Here is a 13,804-nt window from a genome sequence, read left to right as displayed (position 1 = left end):
ATATATATATATATATATATGTTTGTCCAGTATGTTTGTATGTATGTCCAGTATATATGTATATATGTTTTTACCAAATATATAAAAACATTTCATTAAAAATTAATTAAGTTTTTCTAGTAACAACAGCCTGAAGAATTTGATTCAAAAACTGATAATACTGTTCCCTTTTTTTCAAGATGGGTACTTGTCAGTGACATTCATATTCATTCTTATTGATTCTTTTAATTTACTTACCAAACAAATTACGAAGAATTTCCAAAATCCTAAATTTTTCACTTTCTCGTTTTCTTTTTAATGTTAACAAGTCTTATTAGGCATCCTTTATTTAGCATATTCGACACAAAAATAATTTAATACAACCTTATATAACAGGTTTTATAGCCCCTATAAGACAAAATAATTAGAAATTACTGTTTTATATGTCAATTAGGCAACTCCACCAAATTAAGAAAATGAACATCCGTATCCTCCGAAATTTCGTAAGTGTTCTAATCGTTGTAAATTTAAGCATGAGGATGTTACTTCCCCACTAACCAATTGGCAAATTGTAGGTCAATATTGGCATTGGACCATCCTCCATAACAAGTCTGCATTAATATTTTGGCGGGAAATGGTACCAATCTCACCAGACCATAGCATCCATATATAAGATATTTTTTCTCTGACGCGGATCAGTTAAGTTCGAAGCTGTACTTATTCATTATGTATACAAAGGTGTGTGTGTATGTGGTTTATTAAAAAAGTAATGTAAACAATGTTATTTATCGTTACGGTGAAACCTGTGGCTAGACGTACTTCTTTCACATTTTATTTATTCACAGTTTGATACGCAATGTTTACTCAACCGTTTCCCTTACTGCAGTAAAACTTTTTATTATTAAATTACCACTAATGCATTCATTCGGTTAATAGTAGTGTAATTTTTTACCCAACAAGGGTGTGACATACTGCTATTGTTATTTACTTCCATTAAGGATATTCTATATTTACATTAAGTCGACCTTAACCTGATTCGAGTTTTAAAATAGAACACTTTATTAAATAACCAAATCGGAGATTCATTAACTTTTAGTTATAACGAATTGTTTAAATTTTTTTGAAAAACTGATTATGAAGCATTCTATTCCAAATCAGTGAGGTTGTGACCCAAGCATTTTTAATTTTCCCAATTTTTTGGTATTATTTACATAGTACCTATTTAGAGCAGCATTGATGAACATTTTAAAATTTTTATTTCAACTACTCAAGAAGTTACTGAATATTTGGGTAAAAATTTTTCAAATACCTACAACTTGGCAAAAACTAAAGATATCATAAACTGTTTTCATTTTATTTGTTCTGAGATGTAGTTTTATAAAAAATATATAAAAATAATACATTCTNTTAACTTTTAGTTATAACGAATTGTTTACATTTTTTTAAAAAACTCTTTATGAGGCATTCTATTCCAAATCAGTGAGGTTGTGACCCAAGTATTTTTAATTTTCCCAATTTTTTGGTATTATTTACATAGTACCTATTTAGAGCAGCATTGATGAATTTTTAAAATTTTTTAATTCAACTACTCAAGAAGTTACTGAATATTTGGGTAAAAATTTTTCAAATACTGCAACTTGGCAAAAACTAAAGATATCATAAACTGTTTTCATTTTATTTGTTCTGAGATGTAGTTTAATAAAAAAATATAAAAATAATACATTTTTATATTTTGATTTTTTTTATTTTTAAACTAAAAATGTATGGCTATTTTTTCTTCGAAAAATTCTCAAGGATATCGTATTTCAAAATACAATTTTATGAGACATAATATAGAGTGAAATATTTTTTATTCTGTTTTTTTTTTAATTAAATTTTGTTTTTGTTTTCTAAAATGCATCCTCGTTATGTATGGATTGTAATAAATTTTAATATTGTACCAAGATCGCACTCTAGAAATTGTCTCATAAATTTGCGTATTGAAAGACCATTTTTTTTGAGAATTTTTTGAAAAAAAAATGCTACTCTTATTTTAAAAAGCAATTTTTCGTCCAAAAATCAAAACATAAACAATTAAAAAAACTAAAAAATGTATTATTTTTAGTACCAACCTATATTTTTTTATAAAACTACATACCAAATCGAACAAATTGAAAAAAACAGTTCATGGTATCTTTAGTTTTTGCCAAGTTCCATGTATTTGAAATTTTTTTTATCAAAAATATTTAAATGCTCATGCTTGTTGAGGGGTTGCAACACAAATTTGAAAAAATTCATGAAAGCTACTCCAAATGGGTACTAAATAATACAAAAAAATCAAGAAAATTAAAACTGGTTGGATCACGATTTGCCCCTTATACACAATGTTTTAGGAAGGTGTACCTACCATAAATAAGAACATACAAATTAATATACTTTTCCTATGGACCAAGGATAAAGATGATTTTTTAAATAAATTTTAGCCACATCTTTTCGGAAAGACTATGTGTACCTATGAAGTTTTTGAGGGTGCCAAATTCCTTAGTGTTGTTAGTTTAACCAAACATCGCTAGCTACGACTTTTGCCTGTAACGTTTTATGACATAACATTTTTGATGTTATGTTCTTTAGTGTGTCATACAAAATTTATTTTACATAAAAAATATTCTCTAGTTGAAATTATTGGAAGTCATTTGGTTTATCTCGAAAACGGTCTGTTTTCAGCGGATGTAACAACAGTATCATATTTATATAAATTTAATTTTTACATTTTCTTACATTGTAAAAAATTTGTCTCAAAAAAGTTGCTATTTGGACAGATAATACTTAGTGACCTCTAGCAAAAGGTCAGTAACTAATAACATTGACTCCAAAACTTAACTACACCAAAATTTGTTGCATTAGATTGTTATTTAGAAAAGATATGGATATATAATTTGACTTAATTCAATAGACCCTATATTTATTAGTACTTTCAAAGAAGAAGAAATTCTAATAAAAAGGGACTCCTAGTACATAATGGCTTCATTGAATTTTTCTATACAATCCAGTTAATGCAATGTTTTAAAATAAGGTTTATTTAGTCAACAAATAGATGAGTGAACATTACTCAACGAATGGTGTTATTAGTTCACTACTAACACAATTGGGTGCGGATTTGTTTTAACAAAAAATTGTGTTGATTTTGAATGAAAATTTGTTCATTTTTTTACGGTGTATATATATGATTTCATTTTTTGTTTCGATGATAAAGTGTAAGAAAGGTAAAATTAATCTAATTTGTCCCCAGTCACAATGATTTGGTCTTATGATTACCGTATTTCATAAAGCGGCGGTTACAATACACAGACTTTCGTACGAAATCGAACGAATTCTTAACAAATTATTCGTACGTATACAGCGGTTACTTGGCTTTATTATTATAGTTTAAATATAGTAAAAACGATCCAAATTATTTATCACTAGTCCAATCGCTCACATGTAAATATACGTATTTTTTAACGTTACATTTCCAATAAAATTATTTTCGTTGTATCAGAAATTCTTTAGAAGGAGGTCCAATATTAAAACACACTTATATATACATACCTATCTCCTTTCTTCTTGAGTATCCTTCTTCCTATATTTTGTATTATAGAAATATTTTTCTTTTTACCTACCGAGGCTCATTCTGTTGCATTACAGATTCTTGCTTATTCAACTGTAATAGCGGTTGCTCAAAGTGGTATCTTAGGAGGCGACTATGGTTCTACGTTCTCCACATCCTATTCCACCGCCCATGAACCAATTCTAACCCATGGGTTTAATACACCAGTCTTTGTACCAGAATATCAACCTGTTTCCCATAACATAGACTATTACGCACATCCTAAATATGAATTCAGCTATGGAGTCAAAGATCCTCACACAGGGGACGACAAAGCCCAGCACGAAGAAAGAGATGGAGATGTGGTGAAGGGTTACTACACCCTTACTGAACCTGATGGTACGAAACGTACTGTACATTATACAGCCGATAAACATAATGGCTTCAATGCAATAGTGGAAAAATCTGGACCTGCTGTTCATCCAGAAGTTTATGGGAAAGCCGTATCAGCTGCCGTACCAACATACTATTACCGCTAGGAATTGATTCGTGATATATTTATCTATTTATTTATTATTAAGTAGTAAATTTAAATTATAAGAAATATTAAATTTCCTTTAATATTGAAACTCGGGTGAAAATAAAAATACCATCACGTTATTTATTGCCTCACTTTGAAGGAAATCATAACTCAAGCTACACCCAAAAACAATTAATATGGATTTTTTTAAATGTTGTACCTACTAATATACACATTTTCAAGGACACTAAACCATGTTTAATTTCGTAATATTTAATTCACTCTACTTAAAAAAGGTCAAGAAACTTAATTTATTCGTTCGACTGGAACAATGTTTATTGGCAAATCTTTAATAACAAGCATCCGGTTCTGAATTATTCGTTATTGAATTATCTTAAATTTAGCTATTATTTAATTACTTGTGATAGTTTGCAATTCAATTTTTTATAGCACGTTTTAGATATTATACTTGCAGAAATACTTATTTAATTAACAAATACTAGTTTGTAAATAACTATAAATAAGAAACTACAACATGTACTATTTTTAAACTTATAACGTATAATTAATTCTTCTAAGAAAATAATCGGCGAAGAAAATTATTTTATATATTTAATAGCTCAAATATTAGTGACAGGTTTATTTAATGAACTACAATAACTTTATGACATAATGCTATTTTGAAGTAAAATGGAACAAAAAATAGGAGCGGCCGAAAAAGCAAGACTGGTGTTCATTTTCCTTATTTTTTAATGTAACTTATGTTGAAGCAAATGTTAATAGTTCAAATAAAATGCTATTTTTAATGATGCTTTAAAGTCTAAATGTCCCACCAAATATTAGCAACAAATTGAAGATTTTAATCAGTTTATAACCTTGATAATTGGGAAGTTTTGACCAACATTTCTTGGAACAAGCCACACTTCACAGTATTTTTTTTTCTACCAAAAAGTTAAAATCGTATATTATTATTATTATTAACTTGTGTTTTAGTATTTCAGATTTTGCCCTGGTGATCTTTTAATTCTCGAGCTAATGGTACAAAGTTTATATGTATATTTGTTGAAACATTCGAGGAAGATAGTACAAAAACTGTAAAGACTATAGTATTCCTATTACATATTTGCCAAGAAAAGTTAATGTAATTAGTATGGTACTAATACTAATTTTAACTATTTTAAGCAATAGTTTTTCAGTTACTTACATTAAAACTATGTATAAAAATTCTGTAGTTTTATATGGATAAATAAAGATATGTATTATTATTATTGCTTTTTTATTTACTAGAAAGAGATTAGTTCTATTTTTATTTGATTATTTGTTAGATAAAAGATAATTATATAATACTATTAACATCAATTTTATTGAAAATTTAGCCGCATCTGAACGAAAAAAAAATAATTAAATCAACCCCCGCACATCAGGTGTCAAACAAAAAACCACACAGAAAAGCATAGAATTTCAAACATTATTTAATATTCATTATTGCTTTTCCAAAAAAATAATTTCTTTTTCAGAAAACAATATACCTAGGTATGGTGATTACGAAGATAGTTGAAACCGTATAAAAACTAAAAGTCGGCATCTCTTTATTGTGCCCCGGCACAATTATCTACTGTTCATTATGCTTTTCCAAGATAACGTCTTTTTCAGGAAACAAACCTAGGTATGGCAGGGCTGTATTTATTATTTATTTATTACTTTAAGTGGGTATTTCTTACTGATATGGTAACATACTATGACGATCTATTTGACAAACCTAGACCTATACGTATTTCCTTAGTTCCGCAATTTATTTTATTTTTCAAATATGAGAGCATTTTGTGACTGAGAAATATATTCAGTCACGACGAGACGAAGTCAAAAATTAAAATATGTTTTACAGTTTTCTACAAGCCATAAAATTTCAATGGTTAGACATTAGACATTAGACATTGTTTATTGGTGTTAATCATACAAAAGTATTTACACAAGTCAGAATTGAGGAAAAGAAAAGAAAACAAACAGGCAGATTAACAAAATAAAAACAAAAGGAGAACCAAAGTATCGCGTACAGAACCACGTAAGAGAGTCGATTTACAATATAAAATAATTAAAATAATAAAACAGTAAAATCTACGTACTAAACATTATAACACATAACAGGGTCAAATAAAGTAAANAAGGAGATGTAAAATTATAATAAAGATCTATGACATAAAATTTCAATTTGTTATTATACTTTATTTATCCATAACTTCAATAATACAAATTATTTTGCGATAAAAAATATGTCAACTCCTAGCTCAATACCTTATCTATATAGACCACATATAATTTTCTCAGAAAATAGTGTAGTTTTTGAAAAGACTATGCTTGGGTGAAGGTCTGTTTTCAGAAAATATCTTTATTCCCCTCTTAACACAACACAACCTAATGTGTGTAATATTCGTCGGAAATTCCGCACGCTAATCGCTATCTATCTCCCGCATACGCTTGCCGAACTCGCGCAAAAAGCCTTAACATTTTTTGTATTCTATCCAGCCAACGTTCTACATGCCTTCCATTTTTAACAATAATATTTTTTAAATAAATAACAACCAGATACTCTGCATTAATAAAATTATGCACAAAGAACTAAAAGACGATTACTGTTTTAATTATTTAACGTAATATTTGTTAACTATCACTAGATATCTCATCTTTGCCTTTTTCAGGGATTTAAGGAGTCTAAGGGAGACTACGGAAATATAGGAAGCCATGAATTAATACTTATAAATATTTGCCCATATTTTTACATGATGTACGTTTATTTTTCTGTATGCAAAAATTTTCAACTAAATAAAATCTATTTCGATATGCAACCAGAGTTACTGCCTTTAATTCCCACAAAGTGTTAAGAGTCGCGTATACAGTGGTGATCATATTTACTTAATTTATTAATTTTCTTGTGCCTCTATCGCTAACTGGTATTTGAACGTTACAGAGAAATATACAGCACCAAAAATTCACTCATAGGACCGATCTAAGTATGTTTACTTTGTATGTTTACTTATCTTTCTGTTTATTATTATTAAGACCGAGCTTAGTCCATGCTTTTCTCAAAAAGGTATATTGATAACTAGAAATATGTATCATAAGCCCATCTAAAAAGAACTTCTTCAATAAACGCTGAGCTGAACAGACGTCTCTAATTTTATTTATTAGCCCTAATTTCCAACAAATAGGGTATAACTTTTTTATTTCTCATTTTGAGGAAAAAGTCATACTTGTTAAAAAATGGAACTTCTATTCAAATATACAGAAATGCAGTTTTAAATAAGCCAATATATAGAAGATATCCCCTACCTACTACAAAGTTATAAGAAATATACGAATAGTATATAGTAATTTCATGTTTACTATTATACTAGGCTAGTTAAGAATTATAATAAAGATTTTGTCCAGACTGTCTTAACCACAGATGATAAAACAAAACACTTATTAGCTGAAATTTGACTTAACTTTTCAGCGAAACTAAAAGTAATTTTAATTTATTACTCTGAAAAATTAGGCGGGCCTTGTCATGAGCAAATAAAGTACAGTTGTTTGTTGTATAGTACTTTATTTTAAAGTGTCATAAAACATAGTAACTTTACATATGGCCTATTTGTAAAATTATAAATTTGTTTGTAAAATATATCACAAATAAAGCCGATAGTATTAAACAAACTACGCCAAAACAAGATACCTACCTACCTTTTGTGTGATAAAAACAATGTAGTTCTTCGTTTCCATTTCACGACTATTACCAACAGGAACAATTATGACAACATAGTAGTAATTAATACCCGCTTAGGTTTCCTACATCTAATCTATTTAGCTTTAAAAAACTGTTTACGAACTGGAACGGTTACAGTTTCCTTGAATTTAGCGAAGCAATTTCGTACAATATGATATTCGTATGATAATAATTATTTCCTTGTACATAATTCGACGTGTTGCGTAACATCCACGCAACTAAAACGCTTGTTCAACGTCCTTGTATACAATGCAGAGTCAGTGAACTGTGTAAAAATGCTCCAGCTTTTATATCTGCATTTCTACAAGGTCATAATGAATAATAAGCTTTTTAGGCTAGTGGGTAGTAGAACACTTTCTCGTGTTTTAAAATCTGAAACACTCTCTCTGTGAATTTGTGAACTTCAACTGAATAGCAGTGTTTTGCTGCCATCTATTAACATCCTCTAAACTACAACTATTAATAATTCTCTACAGTTTTCTTAAAAATTTACAAATAGCGTTTCTGTAAACTGGTCATTGATCTAGAAAACAAATTTATGCACCGCGCATATTTTTACTGTAGGCATCTGGTGAAACAAATAACTATATTTCGTTAAATTATGCCTCATACCAAAAGCAATTAGAGTGCAATCAGCACCATTAGCAACCTTTTAAAAAATTGATTGTTTAAGGTTAAATATGTCTATAATATTTTCGGTTAAATCTACTGTGTATTCCATGAAAAGGTTGTGTGTTCAGAAAATAACCGAATTTTTTTAATTACGCGCTAATAGAGATATTTAGTAATATGCAGTTGACAATACTGCATTGCGCATAACCTCCTCTGTAACCACATATTCTAGGATTGTTGATATCTCATTTAGTTTTCGTGATATTATTATTTGAGTACAACGTGTTTAAGTGTTAGTGACGATTTTTGAAATAAGCGATTTTCTAGAACAACGATGCAACGTAAAATTTTGCGTGAATCTGGGGACAACTTCAAGGAAACGTATCTACTTTTGAAACAACCTTACTGAGATGATTCCCTGGGTCGTGCGCAATGGTACGAATGCTTTTCTCGATTTAAATGTGGTCGCCAGTCAGTTGAAGATCAACCTCGACCAGGAAGGCCTTCCACTTCAGCTGATGACACCTACTTACAGAAAGTCAGAGATATGGTGCAAGTAAATTGCTGATTTATCGTCAGAGACATTGCAGGAGAGGTTAGCATCATAATTGGGTCAAGCCAGAAAATTTTGATTGAAAAATTGAACATGCATCGAGTTGCAACAAAATTTGTTCCTCGTTTGATGACCGAACAACTCAAAGAAAATTGTGTCGACGTTTGTCGCCAACTTCTTGAACAATTCAATGTCGATCAAACCTTCATTCAAGGAATTATAATAGGAGACGAAAGCTGGGGCACAACATTGAGACAAAATTCATTCATCACAATGGATTGGCAAATAATCTCCATGCCCCAAGAAAGTACGTCAGTCTCGATCCAATGTCAAAGTGATACTCACTCTTCTTTTCGACATTAATGGAATTGTGCATTTTGAAATCTTGCCTCGAGTTGAAAAAGTGAAACATGTGTACTGTCAAGGCGACCAGAGCTGTAGCGAGACAACTTATAGTTCCTACACCATGGCAATGCGCCTGCATGCTCAGCTTTGTCGTTCGTAATAATAGTAGTTCGTCAGCTTCGTGCCAAAAATCAGATTACTATCGTCTCTCACCTTCCTTATCCATCGGACTTGGTCCCTTGTGATTTTTTCTTATTTCCCAAATTAATATCAGTGCTGAAAGGACGCCGTTTTCAGACTATTGATGGCATCAAAGCAAATTAGTCACAAACTTTAAACACCATTTCAAATGAAGCTATCCAAGACTGCTTGTCATCAGTTTAAGTAGAAGGCCTCCCTCGTGGAGGATCATCTCAATTTACTGACGACCACGTTTAAATCGGAGAAAATGGAAAACCATTCATCTCATTGCGTACGACCCATAGCATCATTTCCGTAAGCTTGTTTCAAAAGTTGAAACGTTTCCGTAAGTTTATCCCAGGTTCTCGCAAAATTTTACATTGTATCGTTCAAAAATCATCAATAACACTTAAACACGTTTGACTGAAATAAGGATATCACGAAAACTAAATGAGATATCCAAGAATTAGTGGTTACAGAGGAGGTTATGTGCAACGCAATGCTGCCAACTAACTATATCCATTAGCACGTAATTAAAAATGTTCAGTTATTTTCTGAAGAGATCTCGTGTTCACAAAATGTTACTTTTATAGTCTTTTTCTAAAATAAAGTCTGCTAAAATTTTCTGTATACACCCCTGTACTTAGCATACTCTTAAACGGGTATACTTATACCAAATCGCATGGCAAAATAGGGACTTCTTACATTTTTGCAGGTAAATTTATATATATAAAAATATCGAAATTTTTTTTTGTCTCTTGTGAAAATATGTTAGTTTATCATGTCTGAAAAGCCCCGTCAAAAAAATCTGCTCAAATTTTTTAGAGGTCGCTCAAGATGTTTTCAAATTTCCAAAATCGTCAAAAATTGAATTTTTTGATGATAAAATAACGAAAAAAAATTTAAAAAATAAATTCTATTTTCGACGATTTTGGAAATTTTTAATCGTGAGCGACCTCTAAAAAATTTTTTTAGAGTTGATTTTTTGAAGGGGCTCTTAAAACGTGATAAACTAACATATTTTCACAAGAGACAAGAAAAAAAAATCGTTTTTGGGCCACCCTAATAAAGATATAATTTAAAATGTGTATAAAAATGGGCATAGAAATGCAAAATATACAAGGTGAGTTATTAATAATGGTACACAGCCTAATGGCAGATTGTTAACGTCAAAATACAGGGTGATTCAGAACGTATCCAAAAAAAAATTCTGGATGTACGGGGGACTCTTACAAATACAATTTTGTAAAGAAAAAATCAAAAGGGCAGTTCGAAAATGATTTAAAAATACACTTCTGCACGGCACTGGAAACTGGTCCGCTGTAAAACCTGACCTGGCACAATGCTACCGTCAAGGCTGCAGTGATAAAAACGGGCAAAAACTTGAAAGAATTTCGCAAGGAAAAGAATAAATAGAATTTTATAGCACCTATTTTATATCAGCAAATTCAACTGATTTTTGCCGCTATTGTTATTATTAATTAATAAAATTCATTTGTGGTTTTAAATAATAAAATAAGTTGACATACCTGATGTTACAATAACGGTTCAAAATTTTGTCCACCGACGTGTAAACAAATTTGGGTCCGTCTTACTCAGTTTCTACGAACTAACACAAATTCTGTCTTGTTTCACCATAACATAAATACTTCACCATAATACCATTGTGTTCTTGCTTCACCATAAACTAAAACAATATCCAACAACTCCGAGTTGCTATACACGCAAGCCATTTTTGACACTAACTACTAAAAAACTATTATAAACATAGGATTTCAGTATTCGGAGTCGCTGAGGCCACGTGGCTCTCCACGCGTATTACGAATGACACTAGAGACTACAGTTGTCCAGCTATGTAATGGTTAAAAGCACTACAACTTCAATAATTTTTTTCTTGGAAACTATAAGGATTTTGCAACAAATTTTTTTACAATATTGACTCCATTTCTCATGCCGCATCTATCCCCAAATTTTTTTGGATAAGTTGTGAATCACCCTGTATAGTGATTGAGTCAAACATACCTCAATCAATCGTTGCTGCTTTTCGTTCTACAGGGAGTTAAAGTTGAAAAAATATTTTCGATTTTTTACTATATTTTAAGTATATATGGACCGATTGTTTTGAAAGTTTGTAGTTTCACGTTTTTTGAGGTGGCAAATACGAATATGCAAACAGTGTTGGGGTCACGTCTAGGGAGGCGCTAGTTATACTGTCCTATCAATGTACAAATATGCCTAACTTTTTCTAATTTACAATTTTCTATTTTTTAACTAGAAATTGTTGCACTACGTTGAATTCTAAATAAAAATATATACTTGTTAATCGATAAACTCAACCGTTTTCGAAATACAGACATTTTAAGTTTTTGAAAATCAATGGGAATTAAATTTAAAAATTATTTTTTCCAAAGTAGTAGGCATTGACATAATAAATTGACAGCACATTATACCCATGAAGTAAGAGAATATATTAATAGAAATTTACCGCACCGTTGGACATACATAAAATACTTATAGAAAAAAATCAAAAATATTTTTTCAACTTTAACACCCTGTAGAACGAAAATGAGCAACAATTGACTAAGGCAAGTTCGGCTCAACCACTATATTTTGACGTTAACAATCTGCCATTAGGCTGTGTATAATTATTAATGACTCACACTGTATATTTCAAAATAAGATTGCAGCTTAAGCTTTCCTTTAGTTACCTTTTCGTAAAAATAGAAACTTGCATGGGATGTATAACAAATCATTTTATGATACAGATTGCTAAATAATATTTCCACTAGGTACCACAAAATAAAAAAAAATGTTTAATTCCCTTACTTTAAAATGATGGTATGAATGATTAACCTAGTAGGTATACAATTTCAATATTAACTTGCAAAATGAAAATATAAATTCCAACTACGTATCGAAGATATAGCACTGAGGGATTTAAATATACTTTTTTTTTTATTAAACTTAATATCTACCGTAGTTTATACAGTATCTTAAAATTATTAAAGTAATTAGTGGAGTTAATTACAACAATTTTCTATAATTAACTTGTCTAGATTAACTGCTAAAATAAATGTAAAAGGATTTGATTAACCACAATTTAAATTATATTTATTAAAAAACTAAATCAGTTAAAATAAAGGTACTTATCAATTTCCAAGTTGGCGTAAAAAATTCTAGGTCATTCAGATACATTCCTAATTTCAACATATTTTCTTAACATTTTAGACAGGAATAAGCGCCAACATCAGTCTACCATAAAATTCCTATAAAAGACAAATTTTTACCCAGACAAATCAGTTCAAAATTTAGTCTTAAGAACTCAACAATTAACTAATTGCGCAATGTTCTCACGGGTATGTATTAATAAATTAATTATAACTTAGTTAGATATAATAGTGAAAATAGTGTTTTATGTAGAAAAGTGTTATGCCGGAAATAATTTTCTCGTGAGAAAAAAAATTAACATGCTTCTCTTTCAAAGTTATTAATATTAGCATTTCACTTATTAGGTGGTTAATTAATTTCATTAAATTGTATAAAATCATGTTAAAAAATATAGAAATAAAAGATATTTAAACTAAAGTCAGCATTTTCCAAAAATAACAGTGCCTAGGAGAATAAATAAATATTTTCTTTGTTATAATAATCTTGGTATATTTTTTAATTCACTCTAGTATATGATGAACATTTTTCTTATTCAAAGTAAAAGAAATACAAAATGTAATCTAAATTGTTAGATCTTATTAAAACTATTTAGTTAACTAGACAAATACCCGTAGAGAAATATATAGCGATTTAAACATTTATGAAAAATAAACATTGCTCTTATATAATCCTAATAAGTTTTAAACAGTAATAATTTTTACCATTTCCTTTTATAAATAATTATATATTTTTGTATTATTAATTAATTCCACATGTTTTTCTTAAGCAGTGATTATATGAATGTTTTCCCCATTGAGCTTACAGAAGGAATCTTTCTTATTATTTAGAATTAATCATTATTTAGCCATTCACAAATTTTTATAATAGTAATATGTCTTCAAAAATAACTGTAGCTTAAACTACTATACGAACTACACATTTTCTTGCATAATCTTAATTAATTAAGAAATATTTACTAAACAGATAATTTATTATTGGTTTTAAACAAACATGAATTTTAATGAATATATTTAGTTGTTTTTTAACAAAGACTAGTAGATAATTCTACCATTCATTTTATCATCATAACTGATTTATTATTAATTTAGAGTGTTTCTGATATCTGACTAAATTAATGCTAAT

The 13,804-nt window shown here is 29.4% G+C and overlaps 1 protein-coding gene across 1 annotated transcript in view; it reads left to right on the top strand.

Moving 5' to 3' along the window:
• The window catches only part of LOC108903355 (cuticle protein 19-like), an 11,323-nt gene extending 7,240 nt beyond the window's left edge, over positions 1-4,083 (top strand). Inside the window, exons 2-3 of the mRNA XM_023457258.1 lie at positions 2,532-2,546; positions 3,773-4,083. Coding sequence (XP_023313026.1) covers positions 2,532-2,546; positions 3,773-4,083 — 326 coding nt within the window. The remainder of the gene's footprint in view (positions 1-2,531; positions 2,547-3,772) is intronic.
• Positions 4,084-13,804: the final 9,721 nt, after the last annotated feature.

Source organism: Anoplophora glabripennis, unplaced genomic scaffold (genome assembly GCF_000390285.2).
Source record: "Anoplophora glabripennis isolate ALB-LARVAE unplaced genomic scaffold, Agla_2.0 scaffold75, whole genome shotgun sequence".
Classification (NCBI taxonomy): Eukaryota; Metazoa; Arthropoda; class Insecta; order Coleoptera; family Cerambycidae; genus Anoplophora; species Anoplophora glabripennis.
The sequence above is the reverse complement of the archived record's forward strand: the minus strand, read 5'-3'. Positions and strand labels throughout refer to the sequence as shown.